Source organism: Leptodactylus fuscus, chromosome 1 (assembly GCF_031893055.1).
Source record: "Leptodactylus fuscus isolate aLepFus1 chromosome 1, aLepFus1.hap2, whole genome shotgun sequence".
Classification (NCBI taxonomy): Eukaryota; Metazoa; Chordata; class Amphibia; order Anura; family Leptodactylidae; genus Leptodactylus; species Leptodactylus fuscus.
In genome coordinates, this window is record NC_134265.1 from 358,806,540 (window position 1) to 358,831,337 (window position 24,798).

Sequence of the window (24,798 nt, forward strand, 5' to 3'; positions counted from 1 at the left end):
GGATTTGTGGCTGGAACTTGGGCTGTACGCCTTGGAGGTCCTTTCCTGCCCTGCCATCAGCGTGCTAAAAGTGTCTTCAGCGCAGCCGGTGGCATCATCATGGATAAGCACAGGCAGCTGTCCCCTGACAGAGCTGACCGACTGACTTTCATCAAAATGAACAGCCAATGGATAGACCCATCATTTACATGTCAGTTACATGAAAAATTTAGTGCAGTTTGCACACTTTGCAAGCCTAACCTGAAAAGAGCAAACTTATCACCTTTTGCGTGCGCTGTCATTTGGAAGGCAAGCCCCGGGCTCAGTGGGAAGGAGCAAACGCAGGACAATAGTCACCCGGCGTTGCTGACACTGCCTCTTCCACTGTTTACAGTGCTGGTGCTGCAGTCCAGACCACCAGCCTGGACACCTGCACATCTGTCTCTGACACTTTGGGGAGTTCACCCTCATCCTCCCCTTTTCCTGCCTCCTCTCCTTCTCCTGCACCAGCAAGCGCCTCTTCCCAGCCACTCCCCATCTCTCAGACGTTTCATCGCAGACAGAAGTACAGCGCAAGCCACCCACATGCCCAAGCCTTCAACGGCCTCATCTAAAAACTGCTGGCCCTGGAGATGTTGGCGTATATGCTTCTGGATACCCAGGCCTTCCGTCACCAGATGGCAGCTGTGGCACCTCGCTATGCTGGGCCTAGCCGTTACTACTTCTCTTGGTGTGCTGTCCCCGCCTTGCGCCTGCACGTGTCCCATAACATCAGTCGGGCCCAGAGTGGTCCACTTGACCACTGATGCATCAACAAGCGGCTGCGGTCAAGGATGCTGCTTCTCTTTAATGACAGGCCAGGTGAATGAAGTGGAGTCTGGGCCCTGGGTGCAAACTGGAGTGGCCTATCTCCTCTCCCAGCCCAAAATTCATGGCAGGGGTTCTCTGAAAGCATATCCTAGCTACGAGCTGGAAACGCTGTAACACTGGCATGGGGAGAAGCCAGCAGGCCGTGCTGAAGCTCATCAGTTTGGGGGACAGACAGCACACTGCCTCTGTGGTGAGGGATGCCATCCTGGATGATATGGCAATATGGTTTTCCCCGTAGAGGTTTATGGGCCACACACACATCCACAATGACAGTTCAGGGTGGGTACTGTTGGATTTCCCATTGCCTATTCCATCTGTGGTTGTCATGGGCAATGTGATTTAAAGGGGTGTTTGGTAATGTTTCTTTTGTGTCAAATTTGGGTTTATGTCCATCCAATTGTGGAGTAAAGAAGGTTTCCAGGTATTTTCCCACTTTGATAGAGTTTTTTGAGTGTGGAAAGTGTGTAGTTGATAGTCTGTGATGGTGAGGTAATACTGGGACTTGGGCTTGTTGGATGCCCCCAGACATGCTTCCCCTGCTGTCCCAGTTGCATTCCAGAGGTGTTGGCATCATTTCCTGAGGTGTCATAGTGGACTTGCTGACTCTTATTAGTCGAATTGTGGTTTCCCCTGAAACGAGCATTTTTTTCCCCATAGACTATAATGGGATTTGATATTCGGTTGAATAGTCGAATATTAAGGGTCTATTCGAAACGAATATCAAATATCGAATATTTCACCACTCACTCATCTCTAATTTTTATCATTAACAAAAACAAGTTATATCAAAAGACTCAATTTCATGACGTAACGTGACATGATTATACATCGTATAACCATTACCATAACTAGACATGCGGGCACAAGGGAACATCCATAACAGTGGACCCATGAAGGACACCAAAAACAAAGCAAGAAACATCAGCCTACGCAGAGATTCAAGATCTTAACTAACAATATTATTATATGTTGGATCCAATTTATGTTCAACTATAAAGCTATTTGGTGTCAAATATGTGTGTAAAAACATTGTACGTCCCAATCAGTCCTACAATCTCGACGTGCAAATAACTTATAATATAATACCTGTACTATGTGTAACCTACTTTATGTTGGCTGTTCAATTCGCAGACCCCTTTCTTCCAGAACCACCTCCCGTCTACTAAGATCTTTCAATAGATCGGCCTCCACCATTAAGCCTTTTTATATTGACAGCTGGATGAGAGACTTAAATATTACACTATCAGATTCTGAGGTCAGAAATATTCTTTCCCACTCCTTTCATGGATGTCTATCCACTTTTAGTTACTATCGAGAGGGTACATACCTTAACTTGGTATCTCCAAGACTGTCTGCAGGTGCAACTTCGACAAGAGATCTTTGCTCCATATTTGGTGCTTATGTCCACTCATTACACCCTACTGGACTAGGAATCAAACATGTGGGATTCCCGACCTTCTCACTAACACCCAAGAATGTTGTTTTCACCCAACCACTTTTCAGTGCACCATGCAGATGCACCATCCCAGACCTTGATCCATCACCTGATTGTGGCTGCAAAAGCACTCCAATATACTGGTTACAACCGATGCCTCTGACTGTTTCCCCATGGTTTACCCATCGATAGCACTATTGTATTACCCACAATTCCACAATAATAAGTCTGAAGTCTCCTCCTCAGGAACGCTCTTCTATGAGATGCCATGATTTTGCCCCTCCCCCACCCTTGGTTCACCCTTATTTATTAAAGAGTCTAGGATTTTTCTGATGGAATAAAGATAAGATAATCCTTTAATAGTCCCACAGTGGGGATACTCAGCATGTTACAGCAGCCTAGTAATACAGATACAGGATAATACACTGTAATATATGTTTATTTTCACTAACTAAATGAAATTACAAAGGATGATACAAAGAATTTGGGTTGAAAGTTTTGGGTCTTCAAAAGATTAAAGCCAAGTTTATATGACCAGATGGTGATTAGTCACTCAAAAACTATATCTAAAATATTTAGTCTTTATTGGTCGAAGCCCAAAAAGCTACATATAGTGAGTCACAAAAATTATTATTATGGGGTAGATGACAAACTAGTAACCCACAGCACCTCACACCCATATCTATAAAACGCGGGCAAACAGCTCCTCAATCTTTGTTATGGTGTAGGCGGACGACGCTTGTCATTGGTTTGTTAGTAGGGTTGAGCCAATCTTGAGATTTCAAGATCGATTTTAAAATCCGATTTCCGATCCTTTTCCAGCCGATCGCGATCGTGAAATTTGCTCAATCACCGATCAGAATACGATCTTTTCCGATCCTGATCGCTCAAGCCTATTTGTTATTGATGTGAGGGTGCGTGTCTTCTGCTTAAAGAGGCCGGCATCTGCTCCCCGTTGTACGGCCACACACTACAGCTAATGGGAGGCGTCAGAAATGTAACTCCTAAGTTCAGCTAGCGTTGTGGCTTTACCTCTGATGGCAGGATAGCAATTTGTAGCATCCCAGAAACGCTTCAGAAAGTTGTTTGGTGTTCACCCTTACTAATATAGCTTTGTTAAAGTGGGCCCACTCATGCTGGAGACTGTTTGATCTCCTAGTCAGAGCTAGCGCTCAGGCACTAGGTGCTATATCTCCCAACAATAGAGAGATCTTAATCACTACTTTTCAGTTCCTTTATACTGATGCTGCTGTGAGGTGTAGGAGTCTTGCTATCAATTATTCCTGCATGGACATTAACAGTGTACTGAGGGTTCAATTGCCCGGGCGCCTGACCTTTTTTTCTGTCCCTCAGAGTTGCTTGCCCACGTTTTATACGAGGGGTGATCTAAAAGTAATGATAATCGGTTATTTCTAGTGCACACAAAAATAAAAATAAAATGTCCTCTACTCACTTAGGTACCCACTAATTCGGGGGGAAAAAAATCACTTAAATAGGCCACGATTCCCGGGAGCTACATTCATTTGAATACAAACTGCCGAGGAGTGAATATCAAAATGGAAAAAAAACGAAATCAGAGCTGTCATCAAATACCTCTGCTTGAAAAAAATGTCTACCAAAGACATACACAGCGACTTGGTGGAAACATTGGGGGACTTTTCTCCTACATATTCCACAGTTGCACGCTGGGCCAAGGAGTTTAAGCTGGGAAGAACATCGACGGAATATGAACATCGTGAAGGACGCCCATCCACGTCCCTCACTGAAGATAACGTGAAAAAAGTTGAAGAAGTTGTATTGTCAGATCGAAGAGTGACTATCAGGCATGTAGCTGAGGTCACAGGGATCTCATATGGCAGTATTCAAAGAATCCTTGCGAACGAATTGCATATGAGAAAGGTCTCCGCATGTTGGGTGCCGAGAATGTTAACCGATGAGCAAAAGAAGGAACGAGTCGACAATTCAAGAGCAAATCTCAAAAAATTCCAAGCAGACCAGGAGAATTTTTTGTCACGTTTTGTGACCATGGACGAGACCTGGATCCACCACTTTGATCCCGAAACTAAACAACAATCGATAACATGGAAACGAGCCGACGAACCGACGTCGAAGAAATTCAAAGTGTCAAGCTCAGCAGGGAAGGTTATGGTGTCCGTTTTTTGGGACACTGAAGGAATTATTATGGTGGACTATTTGGAGAAGAGAGCCACTATTACGGGCTTCTACTACGCAGAACAAATAAGATTGCGGGAGGCTATCAAGGAGAAAAGGCGCGGTAAACTGCGGGCTGGAGTACTGTTCACCAAGACATTGTGCCGGCTCACAAAGCTGCAGTTGCTGTGGCTGCCGTCCAAGAAGCGGGCTTTGAACTGGTGGAACACCCCCCCCCCCCCGCCCCGCCCTATTTGCCAGAGCTAGCCCCCAGTGACTTCTTTCTCCTTCCTCTGCTCAAAGAACACCTCCGGGGTAAGAAATTTGACGACGATAGTGACGTGATAACCGCTGTTGGGGATTTTTTTTGATGGTCAAGATCAAGAATTTTTTCTAAGGGAATTCTAAGTTTAGAAAAGAGATGGACTAAATGTATAGACTTGTTAGGAGACGATGTAGAAAAATACATTATTATTTTTACTATATTCATTGTGTTTATTATTGATTATCGTTACTTTTGGATCACCCCTCGTATATATGGGTGTGAGGTGCTGTGCTTTACTATTTTGACACGCACCCCATAATAATCATTTTTGTGATACATTATATCTAGCTTTTTGAGCTTCAACCTATATAGACTAAATTTGTGAGGGCCATATTTCATATATAGGTGGTGTTTTTGAGCGGTCAGAGAAAAAAGGACGGTACAAAAATATCTAAAAGTTAACTTTTAACCTAACAGAAAAAAAAGAATGTACCCTCCCCCCACAAAAAAAATACAACAGATCAACTAATACAAATTAGAAAAAGTGAATTAAGAACAATCCACCAAACATCTTCTCAGCATCCAAGCTGGGGCCATGTAATACACATGAGACAATAATGGCTGAATCTTATCCATATACACTATGTGATCAAAAGTATCCAGACACCCCCAAAGACATACGTTTTTCATATTCGGTGCATTGTGCTGCCACCTACTGCCAGGTACTCCATATCAGCAACCTCAGTAGACATTAGGCATGGTGAGAGAGCAGAATGGGGCGCTCCGCGGAACTCACAGACTTCGAACGTGGTCAGGTAATTGGGTGCCACACATCACGCAGGTCAATGCCAAACGACGCCTCGCGTGGTGTAAGGAGCGTAAACATTGGACGATTGTACAGTGGAAAAACGTTGTATGGAGTGACGAATCACGGTACACAATGTGGCGATCCGATGGCAGGATGTGGGTATGGCGAATGCCCGGCGAACGTCATCTGCCAGTGTGTGTAGTGCCAACAGTAAAATTCGGAGGCGGTAGTGTTATGGTGTGGTGGTGTTTTTCATGGAGGAGGCTTGCACCCCTTGTTGTTTTGTGTGGCACTATCACAGCACAGGCCTACATTGATGTTTTAAACACTTTCTTGCTTCCCACTGTTGAAGAGCAATTCAGAGGATGGCGATTGCATCTTACAACACGATCGAGCACCTGTTCATACTGCACGGCCTTTGGGATGTTTTGGAATGCCGACTTTGTGCCAGGCCTCACTGACCTACATCGATACCTCTCCTCAGTGCAGCACTCCGTGAAGAATGGGCTGCCATTCCCCAAGAAACCTTCCAGCACCTGATTGACCGTATGCCTGCGAGAGTGGAAGCCGTCATCAAGGCTAAGGGTGGGCCAACACCATATTGTATTCCAGCATTACCGATGGAGGGCACCACCAACTTGTAAGTCATTTTCAGCCAGGTGTCCGGATACTTTTGATCACATAGTGTAGATGATCACTACACATGAGCGAACACTATTCAAAACAGCCGTTTCGAATAGCAAGCTCCCATAGAAATGAATGGATGTAGCCCGCGGGGGGTTAAGCGGGGGGTTAAGCGGGGGGGTTGCTTCCATTCACTTCTGTGGGAGCCTGCTATTCGAAACAGCTGTTTCGAATAGTGTTCGCTCATCTCTGATGATCACTAATGGTGGGAGTAAACAGTAAACAACATATGGAAAGGTCCAGGATTGAGGAGGTGTTCGGTGGATTGTTTTTAATCCAGTTGTGCCCATTTGTATTAGTAGTGTTTTTGTTTTGTCGCCTACTAACTGTTTCATTAAAAGTAACGTTTCAGATATTTCGACATCCGTTCTGTACTCTGCTCTATTTCTTTATTTCTCAGTATTGTCTTATTTGTAATTGAAGGTTATCAAAACCATCAAACTACCTGAATGTATTATTACTGCGCAAAAGAAAAGTGAGAGACGGTGTCATGGAGTGGACGGTTTGGTAGTTTTGTGATTTCATATGAAGATTATTTCTATGATCTGAAGCTTGAAGAAAAATCATCATATTCAATGGGTTGTCTATGCACATCAGGACTCAGGGAAGAGGTCGGGGAATAGGATATTATTTTGTTGTTTTTCACCTTCCCTGGCATCCCTGAATCCTGAAAATTGTAGACAACCCCTTTAACCTAGTCTAATAGTTGTATTATTTTTATGATTATTTTTCTTAATTATTATAATTCTTGAGTTCAAACCTGGTGTTATAAGCAGAATATGCAGTTTAGGGAGAAATATACAACCAAGAATACCAGCACATGAGGTCAGTATAGCAAATATCTCCACGGCCACCATGTATTTCCCTCTGGTGCTCAGATAAGCCGGGATCATGGCGATCCAGACACTACAGAACAGCAGCATGCTGAAGGTGATGTACTTTGCCTCATTAAAACTGTCCGGTAATGTCCTCACCATGAAAGCCAGAAGAAAGCTGACAGCGGCCAGGAGCCCCATATAACCCAACATGGAGTAGAACCAGAGATCTGAGCCCTCATTACACTGGATGATGATCTTCCCAGGATAAGACTGATGGTCAAACTCTACATATGGAGGAGACACCAACAACCAAATAACACAAATGAGAATTTGTACAGAAGAACACACCAAGATTACAGAATAAGAGACTTTGCTAGAGATCCACTTCACCCAGACACTGCCAGGTTTGGTGGCTTTGAAGGCAATACAGACTGTGATAGTCTTGGCCAGAACAGAAGAGACACCAATGGAAAAGAAGATCCCAAATGATGTTTGTCTCAGTAAGCAGGTTATGTCCATTGGTCGACCAAGGAAGAAGAGGACACAAAGGAAGCCGAGCAAGATGGAGACCAGGAGGATGAAGCTCACAGTCCGGTTATTGGCTTTAACAATTGGAGAGTCCCAGTAATAGATGAAGATTCCCAATACAAACAATGTTATAATAGAAAAAAGTAAAGAAAATGACATAAAAACATAAACCAAAATGTCCTTCCCATAGGAGAGAAACTCGTAGGTCTTGGGGATACATTTCACTTTCTTCTCATCAGGCCACTCTTCTTCTGGACACTTATAGCAGCTGTCACTGTCTACAATTAGAGTAAATAATATATTATCTATGAGGACCCGGAGTATAATAATATTGCAGTATTGTATACAGTATAGTGATCGCCACGTCTTTCTATCTACAGATGTTGGAAAGTTTGACTTGACACATAAAACATTGGGGCAAATTTATTAAGAGTGACGTATTATATGGCTATAAGATTGACACGAATTATAATGGATATCCCACCCCGGCCTGACCCACTCGCCGTTCGGCTCACCTTCACACAGCGTGGCGAGCGATGTGTGGAAAGAGGGATGTGGTACGTGTTTGGTGTAAGAAATATTTTGACTCTGTTCTTGTGTTCTGGGAAAAAGTAACAGAAGGTTCTAAGTTCTGGTAAATCCGACCTTAGATGAAGAACAAAACACAACAGATTCCAATAGTTTATTCCACCAGTTTTCCAACAGAATTAAACCAAATATAAAAACCATGTGTGAAAAACGAAATGTGTCCCCCATGAATCAATATCTTGTTGAACCATTTTTTACTTCAATAACTTGAAAAAAAATGCCTTTATCAGTTTCTGACGTCATTCTGGAGGAGTTTTAGACAACTCTGTTTTACAAGGTTGCTTCAGATCATTGAGATTTGTGGCCTTTTTTCTGCACAGATCTCTTTAGGTCTTTGGGTTGAGATCTGGACTGTGATTGGGCCCTCACAACACCACAATTGATTTCTTTATCCGTCATTGTATAATAGTCTTCATAAAGGTCCCAACACAGGGACATCACAAATCACCTGCATGTCCAGCACTAAAATGGAAATTTCTCTGGACATTGCATGGTCTGATCTTGCTGGTACATCCACATATTGTTAACTGCCTTGAATTTTTCCCACTTGTAAAGAATCTTTCTCTCTGTAGAATGATGGACTCCAAATTGGGGTAAATGGTCTTTTCCAGATTAATGGGCAGCAACAATTTTTTTTTTTTTTTTTAAGATAATTGCTGATGTCTTCCCTCCTAAAAGACCGGAGTATAACAGACCAGCGAACTTCCAAAATGTCTGGTTTTATAAAGGTGCCCACCCTTGCTGATGATCATAATCAAGGACATCTGACTGCTCTAAATGTCCATTCTTGGTCATTTTACCTGCATAAGTTTCAGCCCCTGTTTGTGTCTATATGATGGTATATCTGCAGTAGAATATATTCTTACCTGTTTTATTGGACATTTCATCCTCAGAACACGGGACACAGTCATAGCAGCAGACATGATATCCTCCATTAGGAGCCTTTCTGAATCCTGGAGAACATCGATCATTACACCGAGACTTTGGCATCTATAATAGAAGAAACAAAACCATAACTATCATTAAGTCTTACTCAATTACATGATAGATACTGACTGTTCCCATTGTTACTATCTATCTATCTATCTATCTATCTATCTATCTATCTATCTATCTATCTCCTATCTATCTATCTATCTATCTATCTATCTCCTATCTATCTATCTATCTATCTATCTATCTATCTATCTATCTATCTATCTCCTATCTATCTATCTATCTCCTATCTATCTATCTATCTCCTATCTATCTCCTATCTATCTATCTATCTATCTATCTATCTATCTCCTATCTATCTCTATCTATCTATCTCCTATCTATCTATCTCCTATCTATCTATCTATCTATCTATCTATCTATCTATCTATCTCCTATCTATCTATCTATCTATCTATCTATCTATCTATCTATCTATCTCCTATCTATCTCCTATCTATCTATCTCCTATCTATCTATCTATCTATCTATCTATCTATCTATCTATCTATCTATCTATCTCCTATCTATCTCCTATCTATCTATCTATCTATCTATCTATCTATCTATCTATCTATCTCCTATCTATCTCTATCTATCTATCTCCTATCTATCTATCTCCTATCTATCTATCTATCTATCTCCTATCTATCTATCTATCTATCTATCTATCTATCTATCTATCTATCTATCTATCTATCTCCTATCTATCTATCTCCTATCTATCTATCTCCTATCTATCTATCTATCTATCTATCTATCTATCTATCTATCTATCTATTTATTTATCACATATCTATCTACCCATCCATTTGGGATTTTTTCATGTAATGTGAAGCTTATAATGTGCTAGTAACTAAACATATGACTACTTTATATAATAGTCTAAATAATTATACCAATGGCAGACTATATACATTTAGTGCACACACGGTAACAGACTGTCTGTCCAATGATTGGTCTAATACCATACTTTGTCCCCTCCCCCTTATCCCCTCCTATTCCCAGGTAACAGGATTTTACAAGTTAAATTGGGTGGATAGTTAAGGCCCTATACACTTTGGGGGTAAAGAGGGGTGCTGATAATGGTATCTCCCGCTAAGTACCTGAGCATTCATCTAAGAGATATTTCAGGTGGACGGGGAACGTTTCAGTAGACATTTGTAAAATTAGCCATAAAACATTCAGTCTAGCCTAAGTTTCTATCACTTACTAGTCGCTTTACTTTGCACCATTTTTTGATACATTTGGTGCAATCCTGGTGAATTCTGATTAGCAAATCTTATTCTAATCTGCTCATAAATAACACTAAAGCCCTCATCCATCTCATTCATTAAAGTGACAGCAGATACAATGTGGACACGCCTTGTATAGAGACTGAATATCATGAAATGTTGGGGTCACTCACCCGGTTATTTTTCCATACTAATTCTTCATTCCCTAAATAAATGTTATATTTCCCCTTTGATTCTTCTTCAATGGATGCAATGATCTTCGCTTTGTAACCAAAAAGGTTTCCAGATATGTACACAACCCAGTTTTCTATTTCCCAGGGAAAATACACGTCACCATCATCATTAAAAAATATATCCTTTCCATTGGGGTCTTTGAAATGAACGTACTTCATGTACTTCTGAAACTGTGAACAAAGGCAGCAAAAAATTTAGGATGAAGCAACATCAAATGTTTAATTTTTCCCAACACTCAAGGTTTTTTTTTACAAAGTAGGGCATGGAGACGGTGTGTGTGGCGGGGAAGGGGTGTAAGCAATAGAGCAGTGTTTGATCTGCCAATAGATTCCCTGCACTGGGATCTGAGTGTCCATGACTAGAGATGAGCGAACACTCAAATGTTCGAGGTTCGAAATCCGATTCGAACAGCCGCTCACTGTTCGACTGTTTGAACGGATTTCGAACCCCATTATAGTCTATGGGGGGAAATGCTCGTTTCAGGGGTACGCAAAATTCGATAAAATACACTTACCAAGTCCACGAGTGACGGTAAGGCTGGATTGTCCTTGAAGTCTTCTCCTGGCGCAGCGCCCCTGCGGCGTCTTCCGGCCCGACGCCTGAGCTGAGCCGACTGCGCATGCGAGGGCATGCCCGCGCATGCGCAGTCGGCTCTGCCTAGGCCAGATGCTAGGCAGAGTGAATTCCAGCCGGAAGACGCCGCGGGGATGCTGCACGGAGAAGACTTCTAAAGGTAAGAGAAGAACCAGCATTGATTCTGCCAATCAACGCTGGTTCTGCATCGAACTTTAAACTTCGAACAGCTAGTAGTGTTTGATCGAGTACAAGTATTTCGAATACCGTAGTATTCGATTGAACACCTACTCGATCCAACACTACTCGCTCATCTCTATCCATGAAATCTCTTAGATTGTTTTCACTGGTCTTGGTCTTGGAATGATCATTTTTAACGCAATATATAACAATATAGTGGTAATGAGTGGTAATATATAATATGTGTTACTGTATATTGTACTGCAATGTTATAGTATCCTGTACATACAGAACAATAAAATGCACACACATAGACTTGTCCTTACCTTGTCTTGTATTTGGTACATGCTCAATTTCTTACCAGTCACTTTCATTTTGTGTAAGGCATGGGCCAGTATATACACGGATATATATGTATAGTATAAGCTTGTGTCTTTTGATTCGTATGATTTTGTAGGAATGCGATGTATCTCGGTGCAGTTTTTACCAGACACTTTATACACCCACTTATAGAAATAATTTTTATTGTTGTCCTTGGTCAGACATCTGAAGACCCTGTAATAGATGTCCTCCAGCAGTGGATCATTAGGATGTGTTATTGGGTTCACGTGATAAATAAAATTTTCAACCTTAAGTATTCCTCTTCTTTCAGGTATAAAAACTATACTGCCGTTAAGAAATTGTCCTGGGAAAACCTCGTTGCTAACTAAAAGATCAGCCCACGACTCATGAAGGATCAGGGTGATATTCTCAACAAGCTTCCTACATCGACTGATGAAGTTCCAATATTTTATTGAGTAAGGTCCACAGACTATGGCAACTTCCGCCGTGGAATTATTGATAACAGATATATGTTTTGTTGTTTTTTCGTACCTATCTCCTATATTAATAACATAGTTGATGCAGATCCCGCTCTTGGCCATCAGTTTCCTCAGCTCTTTTACTCCCACTTCGTTGCTCCCTTCACCTGTTGTAATAATCCCAACCCAGTTCCAACCACGGTAATGAACAAACATAACAATAGCCTCATATCGATTCCGGTCATCAGGAGTAAACTGATACGATGTTGGATATAAGTCCCTGTCATGTAGGATGGGGTGACTGACACCAAACATGAGCTGCAGAGACAGAACACATCGGTATTACAGATACAAGTTGTTCTGCCATTACTGGAGTAGAGAGGACTAGTTGTGCAATTTATTCGATTTGGCCTGAACACATTCCCCCCTCCAGACTAGGTCCATACATTGGGCCTAATCTGTAATGGAGTGCGCGGCTGGATGCTGTTGCAGTGCATCGGCTTTCGGTCGCGGCTACATGGCTTTTGTTCCGGACCAAAAAACTCCATTAGAACTTACCCTGTGGGTTTATTTTGTTTCAGGTTTGGGTGGTTCAGTCCAATGATTTGTTTAGGATCAAATTAGTATGGTAGGAACTGTAGCTGAAACTGGCTTAAAATATAACATTGTCATGGCTCTTAGGAACCTATCTATAAAAACTAGTGCAGAACACTCTTAGGGTTAGTTCACACGATGCTATTCACGCTACTGATTAGGCCTGTATGAATGAAAAATCGCTAGCCGAAAAAAAATGTGAGTGACTCCCATTGAAGTAAATGGGAGACGCTTTTACAGATGGATTTTAAGGCGGATTCTGTGTCAAAATCTGCCTGCAAAAAACTCCATGTGAACATACCCTTAGGGAATTTAGGAACCTATCTATAAAACATAGTGTAGAATACTCTTAGTTCACCCAGGAACTTATCTATGACTGTAGATTTTATAAGCACATGTTGGTTATATTACAGATAGCAATGGTTTTATATAAAAATTATTATATATTTTATATATTTATAAAATAGTAATTAAAATTTCTCTATAGCTGTTACATTCCACACCAGTTTTACATTGCTATTGGTAGTTCTTTTTATTATGCCAACATTGTCTCCTGATGAAGAGACCTAGTAGCCTCGAAAGCTTGCAATCTGTCATCATTTTTGTTAGCCATTAATCAGGTATCAACTACTGAAGTCTCAATCTTTATATTTCATATCCACTGGCTAATACGGTACAAAGCTATATTTTTCCTTATACAGAATGTTTTCTGTAATGGAATGAACTCTATGACCATGAGAACAGCACTTGGAAGCCAGAAAGGGAGTTTAGAAATTGATTTATACTGCCAGTTATCCCGTATGGGAGCACAAGTGACACCAAGGTGTGACCGCTTACAGTATTTCATTACAAATGTGTGGCAAACCATTAAAGTACATAGTCCAGCCTTGTTTCTGTGGTTTGCTGCTAGTATTAGAGATGAGCAAACAGTAAAATATTCGATATTCGTTTCGAATAGCCGCTCAATATTCGACTATTCAAATGAATATCGAACCCCATTATAGTCTATGGGGAAAAATGCTTCATTTCAGGCGAAACGAATGCAACTGGGACAGCAGGGGGCATCTAACAAGCCCAAGTCATTGTATTATGTTGGGATCCCTGTCAGCTTGCGATATGCGTGAGCTGACTTTTTCCCATAGGAATGCATTCACCAGTGTTCATTGGCCGAATGCCATACAGAAATACGGCATTCGGCCAATCAACGCTGGTTCTGCTGGAGACTCATCTGTGAAGAGGCAGAGTCTCAGAATCGGACCAGAAAGGAGACTGCTGTGGTCCGCTCTTAGACTCCGCCTCAACCGGCAGAACCAGCGTTGATTGGCCGAATGCTATAGCATTCGGCCAATCAACGCTGGCCAATGCATTCCTATGCCGAGATGTAGCAGTGCGGGCACTGCTACACCGGAGATGAAGTAGAGCTGAGTGTACGCTGAATTCTGCTGCACACTGCTATATCAGGCAGTGCGCTCAACTTGGCTACTCCGGAGTAGCCGAGCTCAGCAAACAGCCAGCTCTGCTTCATCTCTGATGTAGCAGTGCTGGCCGATGTAGCAGTGTCCGATGTAGCAGTCCGATGCAGCAGAGCTGAGTGTTCAGCAGGTTCAGCTGAGTATGATTTTTTTATTTTTTTTTTTATTTTCACCTCCCCCGGCCTATTTCAAGAATAGTCCATTTTTGCCTGGGCAACCCATTTAACATAAAAACTTGATTTATAATATAAGTGATCTGTACTGGGAGGTTCTACATGACACTATATAGGTATCACTCACCTGTGTGTACTTGTATAGGTTGAATAAAGGAATCATGGTGTGACTTGTATGATAGTTAGAATCAACCACAAAAGCCGCCACTTTACCGTGATCTCCACAGAAGTAGTTTGGAGCCGCCATGTTTCTTCCTGCCAGGATCCTGAAGAAGGCATGGGCGGTTTTCAGCGAGTCACTGCATGTATCCACTATATGATACCCCAGGGTGATATTGGGCAGGAGGTCGGGGTTATTATTAATCTCATCAACGGCATAGATGAAGGACAAGACACTTCTGTATTTCTCAACCTGAACACTGGAAACATTTTCAATTAAAAAATAACGAATCAGAAAACAAGATGTAACATGAAAGCTACACATGAGGTGAGATGGTCATGAATGGGGAGCAGAGAATTTGGCTAATCCCATCCACACATTTCAGAAAATAATTTGAAGCATAAATGCTGCGATTTAAAAAAAAGTTATGTAAATCACAGCAGGTCAATTATACCTATGGGTGGGTTGGGGGTTCGTGTGTCCTTGGGTTCTCATTGTTCTTGTGTGGGAATGGGCGGGTGATGGGAGGGCTTAAAGGTCTTTGGGTGGGTCGGGGGTTTAATAGTCTTCCTCTGGTTTGGTGGCAGCTGGACACGTATTGGGCAGCGATCTCCACAGTGGTCTCCTCTTCTCCCAGTAGGATGCAGAGAAAACTGGGATATTTCTCTGTGATCAGATACATTACAAAGGCTCTCCTGATCTTCTGCACTATCCATTTATGCAAAGTTTATTGAAACAGCAGAGACTATATAAATGAAGATAGAAATCCCTGTGAATTGATGGTGGTCTTGGACTGGGTCAGTGCAAGGCCACATCGTGGTGAAAAAAAAGCAGCAAATATTTAATGGGACATGGGGAAGGTGGTTGACAATGTTGTCACGGTTGTGTCAATGCCCGAGCAACCGGAAAATGAATGCTGCTAGCACCTCTATGGAAATGGGGTAGGAAAACTCTCCCTGCTGCTACGACGGCTGACTAGGCCCTGCCTGAGGGTTTTGGTCAGCTGTACCCAAGCTAAACTTGGCCCCGACGACTTCTGGCTCTCTAAACATGAAGACCGACAGGTGGGGTGAGAGCTGAAAGAGGATAGGAACTGGAATACTAGAGGCGGTCACCCCTAACGAAAGAATAGGTGCAGCTGCAAACAGAAACAACTAGGATGGGAGATGTTGGAGAACTAACAGGCGCAGCACAATCATATACACACAAGAGTTTGAGGAGAGGAAGAGTGGAGTAGTGAGGAAAGGGTATCACAGGACAGGGGCAAAATAAACCTGAAGCCCCAAACAAAAACTCACTAATACCAAGACAGTGTCAGGCAACCAGAAATGCAGGACAGGGGTTGAGAAGAAATGTTGAGGGTTAAACAGACTCTCACACAAGACAAAACTCACACCATGTACAAATCAGCTCCTGAGACCGTGCAACTTCCACAAAACACTCCTCCTAAACTGGGCCAAGAATCCTGGTTGGTAACAATGAAAACCGGCAAGGACTGAAGCCAGCAGTGAGTCTTATACAGACCCCAGAACTACCTGATAGATTGATGACAATGTCAAACACCTGAAGCTCGCATCTACTGAGACACCCAACCAGCTCAAGTATACACTGAGGCAGGTACCCAAACCCTGGCTCCACAGCTCAGTGGCAAAGAGAACGAACAGAGTCACAGGACACCGGTTCAAATCCCAAGACAAACACCACCAGGATGTACACAACAATATTACAAACACCTCAGGCCCTGCTCAATCTAGTCCAGATGGAGTTTTTAATTAATTTGTTAATTGACAAAAATAAACTATTAACCCTTCTCTTTCTGGAAGCTTTTATCCACACATCTGCGTAAAACTTGTGTACAGTACGGTATATACAGATAGCATGAATCGTGAAATGGCCATGGCCTGGCCGCACTATGTGTAGTCTCTCTCTCCTATGTTTTTTCCATGGATGTTTTTATCTAAGACCGAATAAACGGATGCTTTTATGAAAATATCGCTCTGGTGAGTGTGTCTTTATTTATTTATTTTTTGCTTTCTATTTTTCACATTATAGACCTTTAAAATCAGTTAAAAAGTACCCAGTTAAACCCCCCAACATGACTATAGACCTATGAAAAGTTCAACCTCCCCTCCAAAAAAACGAGGTTCAATATATAACATAGATGATAACACAGATGTAACTTGACACTTAGCATAATAAATGTACTTCTGCAGCAAATGATAACTTACCTTTCTCAGTGAGACTCACTTCACACTATGGGTAAGGGCTGACACTTATCTATCTGCGCCCGGGTCACATGTCCCTCTTGTCTTCCATTAGCTATGAGTTTGGATTTGCCAATGGAGGAGCAGTGGCAGAGGAGCCCTTGGACAGGGGAGAGTCTCTAAACCTCTGCACAAGCAGGAGGTAACTCAGTCTATATTCACTGTCCAAAATCCTGATAGGTAGTATATAGAACACGTTAGCCAGTGTAGGAGCCCATGGAATTTAGTGGGCAGATTATTTGACAACTACCCACATTATTGCTGTACACTGAAGTAATATCTCAGCACTCAGGCAGACAGTGCAGAATTTTCACTGCCTGGATCCACCTTGTCAATATCACTGCAGGGACCTCAAATAGAAATCATCTCTATGCTGGGAGACCAGGTTTTCCTGGCTCATATATCTGAAGACAAGGACCACTCAACTAGCGAGAGGACATAGAGGGCAGAAACAGTCTGAGAGAAGAACTAGACAGTATAGAGGTTGTACAGTGGCCCCCCAGATAGGATTGTACAGTGCCCCCCCCCCAGATAGGATTGTACAGTGGCCCCCCAGATAGGATTGTACAGTGGCCCCCCAGATAAGATTGTACAGTGGCCCCCCAGATAGGATTGTACAGTGGCCCCCCAGATAGGATTGTACAGTGCCCCCCCCCCAGATAGGATTGTACAGTGGCCCCCCAGATAGGATTGTACAGTGCCCCCCCCAGATAGGATTGTACAGTGCCCCCCCAGATAGGATTGTACAGTGCCCCCCCAGATAGGATTGTACAGTGGCCCCCCAGATAGGATTGTACAGTGGCCCCCAGATAGGATTGTACAGTGCCCCCCCCCCCAGATAGGATTGTACAGTGGCCCCCCAGATAGGATTGTACAGTGGCCCCCCAGATAGGATTGTACAGTGGCCCCCCAGATAGGATTGTACAGTGGCCCCCCAGATAGGATTGTACAGTGGCCCCCCAGATAGGATTGTACAGTGCCCCCCCCAGATAGGATTGTACAGTGGCCCCCCAGATAGGATTGTACAGTGCCCCCCCAGATAGGATTGTACAGTGCCCCCCCAGATAGGATTGTACAGTGGCCCCCCAGATAGGATTGTACAGTGGCCCCCAGATAGGATTGTACAAGTGGACCCTAGGCACCTCAATATGAAGCTGCCCAGCTATGCCCCTGATTTGGATAACACAGAAGAGCAGACGCCTTGTCTTCTGTACGGGATGTTTTACCTTCTCTTCTTATCTGCAGGATTCCCATTCAGGACGGAGTAATTGGGTAAATTTCTGCCACAACTAAATCTTTTACAAAATTGTCATTCCATACAAGCAGACTTGCTTCAGACTTAATGTGAATAGAAATGTGTGATAGAAATCAGACCATGGTCATGTGACGGACACCGAGGTGAACAACTCAATACAGTTACAGCACAGTAATCAGACATTAGACTGTATATCATATCACATCAGGGATTTTGGACCATTCCTCTTTACAAAACAATTCAAGTTCAGTTCAGTTTGATGGTGGCCGAGCATGGACAGCCCGCTCTCAAATGATCTGAAAACAAAGATTGTTTAACATATTTGTTCAGGGGAAGGATACAAAACGTTGTCTCAGAGATTTAACCTGTCAGTTTCCACTGTGAGGAACATAGTAAGGAAATGGAAGACCACAGGGACAGTTCTTGTTAAGCCCAGAAGTGGCAGGCCAAGAAAAATATCAGAAAGGCAGAGAAGAAGAATGGTGAGAACAGTCAAGGACAATCCACAGACCACCTCCAAAGAGCTGCAGCATCATCTTGCTGCAGGTGGTGTCACTGTGTGTTATGGTCAGCAGGGTTTATTAAAAAAATAAACAAATAAAACCCTACGGAGCCCTCTGGGCCATTACTGCAACCAACCTGGTGTGAATACAGACTAACAGTTCCTGTCACTGCCAGCTAAATTAAATGACCAGGTGTGCTCTGTTGCAATTCACAGAGCCCTGTGCAGTCAGAGCAGCCGCACAAATAAACAAACTGGCTAGCCTGAACTCCAGGACTAGCCAGAGACCAAGTAACCCTGTGTGCAGTTCCACCCAACCACCCAGGCAACTATTGCCAAGCCCACTCCCAGTCACCCTGTCTGAGAAGGAACGCTAGCTGACCCTACTGAGTTACACCACACACATACAAGGCAGCATGCTGCCTGACTAACAGTGGCATTGCTATCTAGGGCAATGTTTACAGGCTGAAACACGCACGCACGCACGCACGCACGCACGCACGCACGCACGCACGCACGCACGCACGCACGCACGCACGCACGCACGCACGCCATTTCAGGTTTCAAATGTGATCATAGAGTGCCAGGTGTCCAGACCAGCCCCCTTATATAGGCAAGGGGCGGTCACCAGCAAATAGCCCAGCTGCCCAATCCGAGCGTCTATTGGTTGACTCCTATGTCAATCAACCAGTCGACTACGCCCGGCTGTTGCAAGGCAGGTTAACCCTTGCAACCCTGGATTGTGCAGAGGAACAGACAGCGACGCCCAGATCATGGCCGCAGTCTCTGCACAATCCTAACACTGTGCATCGGTCAACAATACAGCGCACTTTGCACAAGGAGAAGCTGTATGGGAGAGTGATGAGAAAATCCATGTCCATGCTCGGCGACCATGAAACTGAACTTGAATTGTTTTGTAAAGAGGAATGGTCCAAAATCCCTTCATCCAGGATCCAGGAACTGATTAAAAGCTACAGCATACCTCCCAACCGTCCCGATTTCCGCGGGACAGTCACGATTTGGGTGACATGTCCCGCGGTCCCGGTTGGAGGGAGGTATGTCCCGATTTCAACTCAGACCTGCGTCCAGAGGACGCAGATCTGAGTTGAACACATATGCGGCTGAAGGAAGGAGCTGACACAGGTCAGCTCCTCGCTTCGCCGCTGCCCGCGTCTCTCCCTGACACATGCGGCTGAAGCTGCTCGCGTGCTCGCTTCGCCGCTGCGTCAGCATCTCGCTTCGCTGCTGCCGCCGGCTCCTGGCTTCAGCCGCATGTGTCAGCGAGAGAGACACGCAGCGGCGAAGCGAGCACGCGAGCAGCTTCAGCCGCATGTGTCAGGGAGAGAAATCTGGGGGCAGAGATGGAGGAACATGAATCTGGGGGCAGAGATGGAGGGACATGAATCTGGGTGCAGAGATGTGGGGATATGAATCTGGGGGCAGAGATGTGGGGATATGAATCTGGGGGCAGAGATGGAGGGACATGAATCTGGGGGCAGAGATGGAGGGACATGAATCTGGGGGCAGAGATGGAGAGGACATGAATCTGGGGGCAGATGAAGGGTGTATATGAAACTGGGGGAGAGATAGAGGGGGGACATATAATTTACGGGTGACTGTAGGAGGATTATACTGTGTGCGGGCACATGAAAAATTAACGAGTGGGTGGAGTCAACACAAAAGTGGGCAGGGCTAAATTTGCCGCGGCGCGCGTAGCGCGCCGCACATTTTGTCCCTCTTTCGGTTCTTCAAAAGTTGGGAGGTATGCGACTAGAGGCAAAAGGAGGAGCTACTAAATATTACTGGCACTTTTCTGTTGAGGTGCCCAGACTTTTGCACCCGTCACATTTTGGTTTAATGCATATTGCACATTTTCTGTTAGTACAATAAACCTCATTTCAATCCTGAAATATTACTGTGTCCATCATTTATTAGATATATCAAACTGACATGGCAAACACCAAAATATTTAGAACTAAAAATTATTAAGATTAATAGGGGGGCACAAACTTTTTCATAGGACTGTAGATAGTAATGTCAGTGATGGGGAATGATATACTCACTGTATACAGTATATAGATAGTAATGTCAGTGATGGGGAATGATATACTCACTGTATACAGTATATAGATAGTAATGTCAGTGATGGGGAATGATATACTCACTGTATACAGTATATAGATAGTAATGTCAGTGATGGGGAATGATATACTCACTGTATACAGTATATAGATAGTAATGTCAGTGATGGGGAATGATATACTCACTGTATACAGTATATAGAAAGCAGTGTCAGTGATGGGGAATGATATACTCACTATTCACAGTATATTCGTAAAAACTTCCAAATGTCAAACTCATTATTTTTACCAGTGTACATATGAGCAGAAATGAGTCCAGGTATAATGACGTCTCCTTCCTTGTAATATTCATATTCATATAAGGGCTGAAGTCCTGGGATCTGGCACTGAGAATGATTCCTTGTATCAGATATTACAGGTAATAAGAATATCAGCAGATACGAGGCAGTAAGAGCAGGAGATGGAGTCATTACACAGACAAGGTCTTGTCATTCAGCACAGCAGCCCCAGCTCTGCAGCAGCTCAGCACAGGCGAGGCTCAGCCGGCAGTCTGCAGCTCCTTATATCCAGGGCCGGGGACTCATTTACACTCACACACTGCACAACAACAAGGAGGATATTAATACATAGAAGAACTAAATCTACAAAGTCTATAATTTTCTTTAAATTTATCGATGTTACATTTCAGAAAGTGTGCTGAGGATTTAACACTTTCCAGACTTTTATCTGCATTATATGAGACAATCTCATAGTCTGGCTGTGTAATTCACATACTGGACAGGGTTTACTTGGGATTAGGGGGCCAATTCATTTAGAACCAGATTAGATCAGGGAATTCCAAAAGTTACAGGTTTGACCTGAACCCAAAACTATTAGGGCTTGTTACTAGAGATGAGCGAATCGAAGGTAATTCAATCTGAATATCAGGAAATCTTCAATTCGCCAAGAAGCCAGATTTCCTCACGCTTCAATGTATTGAATCACATCTTTTCCTAAATTGGCTGCTGCACATGTTAGGATAATGGGCAAGGAACTCTGGTAACGCGGGATCACCCACAATGCCATGCATGCAGCTAATCAGCAATCAGCTGACCCTGTGATGTCACAGCCCTATAAAAACTCTCCGACATTTTGGATTCAGTCATTTCACATCGTACTTAGTGCAGGGAGAGATGTGGCAGCGCTAGGGAACGTGGTAGAAAACACCAATAGAAGTTCACGGAATGAGCATTAGAAATGTAGGGAAGGGATAGGGAGGAATTTACACAAGAGTACTGAAGCAGAACTGGGTTCATTTGGGGCGGTTGCAGCATCGGTAATAGCAACAATTGCAACACAATGCAGCAATGTCCTGTCCCTCCGAGTCACTTGTGCAAATGGCCCAATGCATGCTCATTTGCTTGCACAGTGACAGATGAATTGTTACCTTTCGGAAGACTACTGGCTCTCCACCATTTTAAAACCTCGCTACTGCTCAAAAATTGGAGCATTTTTTTTTTACACCCGCTGAAACGGAGGGAGCACAAGCAGAACTACTTTAGAGACATCCTATGCCTCTCTGTGCCATTGTACATCCTCTCGCAGACACTTTGCACTGTCATAGCAGCTGTGGTGAGGGATGTGGTCAGGAGCAGCTCTATCAGCAGCAGCCTTAGCCTAGAGTCACTGATGAGTAGCTTTTATCACCCACATAGTGAAGAAAACAGACACAGAGCAGAACCTGAACCAGCAGGTGGTGTCATACTTTGATTGCACCTTGCCACCCATCATCAAAGATTCACAGGACTATTTAGCAGTCAAAGTGGATTTGTAGCTGCAACTGGCCGAGTTTGCCCTGGAAAAGCTGTCCTGCCCAGCCAATAGTGTGGCATCAGACCAGGTGTTTAGTGCAGCAGGGGCAATAGTTACCCCAAGTGAAACCCGCCTGTCCACCCAAAATGTGGAGAGATTGACCACTGTCAAGATAAAGCAGGTGTGGATCAACCAGGATTTCCACCCACCAATGTCTGTTTCATGAGATTAAATCATCCATGCTGGTTTACCCAAACCTTGACAAAAGGGACCTTTTTTTTTTTCTTCTGGCTACCTGCCTACTATTCTGATGCTGCCACCCACCTAATGCCACACATTTGATACCAAGTGCTCCTTCATTCACCCAACATCATCAGAGGGTACTGTTTGTACCCCACTCTGTTACTAGGTCATTCTATGGTCTTCTAAGGCTCCTGCCACCTCCACATTATGTCACCTTGCCACTCTGTGGCCTCCTCATGCTGTTGTCACCGCCACACTCTGTCACCGGGCCACTCTATGGCATCCTCATGCTGCTGTCACCTCCACACTCTGTCACCGGGTTACTTTATGGCTTCCAAAGACTGCTGTCACCTCCACACTCTGTCACTGGGTCACTCTATGGCCTCCAAAGACTGGTGCCACCTTCACATTATGTCACCTTGCCACTCTATGGCCTCCTAGGACTGCTGCTACCTCCATATTATGTCATCGGGCACTGTATGGGTTCCTAAAGCTGCTGCTACCTCCACATTATGTCACCAGGCACTATATGGCCTCCTAAAGCTGCTACTACCAGGCTCGGACTGGCCCACCGGTGTACCGGGGAATCCTCCGGTGGGCCCCCGGGCCCTGACTTAAAGTTTTGATTTTTACCAATGCAGATGCATTGGTCGGGGCCCGATCGGGATGGCCAGGGGCCCCAACTGGGCACCTGGCCAATGCATCTGCCTCCACACACAGGGGCCCCCATTAGCTGATGCTGAAGAAGTACACATCGGAGGACAACGTGTCTTTCTTCAGCATCAGCTAATGGCCTCTCCCTTCACTTACCTGCAGCTGCTATGCTTCTCTCCTGTGAGGTTTCCCCTGCTGCCCGCACGCACTTCCTCTCTTCCCCTTCCCCCACCTCCTCACACGGAGTCCTCTTACATCGCAGCGTGTGGGGAGGACAGGAAAAAGGGATTATGTAATTGCATCACACATGCGGTGGACAGGGTTAGCTGTGTATTACAATCAGACGCATACGTAATTGAAACTTGTGCCATAGTTCCAGTCATTTTTGTTATTGGCAAAATACAGGTTTAATATAGATTCATGCAGATTATTTCGTGCAGTCTCTTGAACTTATTTACAGTGCACTTCTGTTTCATAGGTGGGATCTTACATTATACGGATCCACCTTGGATCCGAGGTGCTTTTTGAATACGAACTCGTTCGAATACGAATCATGCTGATCATATACATGTCAAGAGCAATTTTCATTGTTTATATTGGTCTTGTTCAACAATATATGCAGTTTCAATATGCGGTATTGATTTTTTGATTTGAGTTTTTATTTATAATTTTTTTATTTTGAGTAAACCATGCGGTTAAATGCGTTTTCCATCATGCGATTACCCGGAGAATATACCATTCGTGTTGCTTGGCCACGTTCTGTTAACGGCTGCAGTATTCGTGCTTCTCGTTCCTCTATATTTTAACTTGATTATGTGTTTTATGTGTTTGTTTGTTCACTCAATTATTGTTTATTTGTTACATCTGTGATTTTGTGATTTAAAGGGGGTTGGGTGTAACATACGATCAGGCTATGACTAAGGCACGCATGTGTCGAAACGCGTCAGACGACGTCACTTCTCTGTGGTGCGCTCAGGGGTAGGGAGTGATGTTCACTGATTGTATGGACATAAAAAACTTTTTTAACGTTTTCTAAATAAAGCATTTGAATTTTAAGCACGTGGATGCCGGATTCTTCATTTCTTCACTATGTCACTATGACACCATCTCCACTCTGTCAGGGTGGCTCTACTACACTTGAGTTAGTTGGTCAGTTTTGGCCCCATAACTGGCTAAATAAGTAAAGCGTGCAGTGGTTCTGAGAGCGAAGCCTGTCATGCGCATGTCATAATGACCCAGTGTATTGTTTCACTACCACAGCAGATTCCCTATGTGTGTTACTGCAAAGCAAAGTGCTCTACACCACTATACAGGCTCTCTGCAGCCAGGAATTAGCTGTTTTTTAATAGTATTCACTGCAAATTAATTATGATAAAATTAAATCTGTTTTGGTAATCCATCGAAGTGGCCGAATATTAAGAGAGGTGAGTAAAAATACTTATATAATACTCATACTCACCTCTCCTGGGCATCTGGTGGTGGGCAT

At 43.6% G+C, this 24,798-nt stretch overlaps 1 protein-coding gene across 1 annotated transcript; it reads right to left on the bottom strand.

Moving 5' to 3' along the window:
* Positions 1-6,881: 6,881 nt before the first annotated feature.
* On the bottom strand, positions 6,882-24,798 carry LOC142185508 (vomeronasal type-2 receptor 26-like). Its single transcript, XM_075260971.1, has 6 exons — positions 24,772-24,798; positions 14,490-14,774; positions 11,650-12,441; positions 10,510-10,740; positions 8,993-9,116; positions 6,882-7,816 (listed from the first exon to the last, which is right to left on the bottom strand). Exons 1-6 carry the CDS (start codon positions 24,796-24,798, stop codon positions 6,882-6,884), a joined length of 2,394 nt encoding a protein of 797 aa, XP_075117072.1.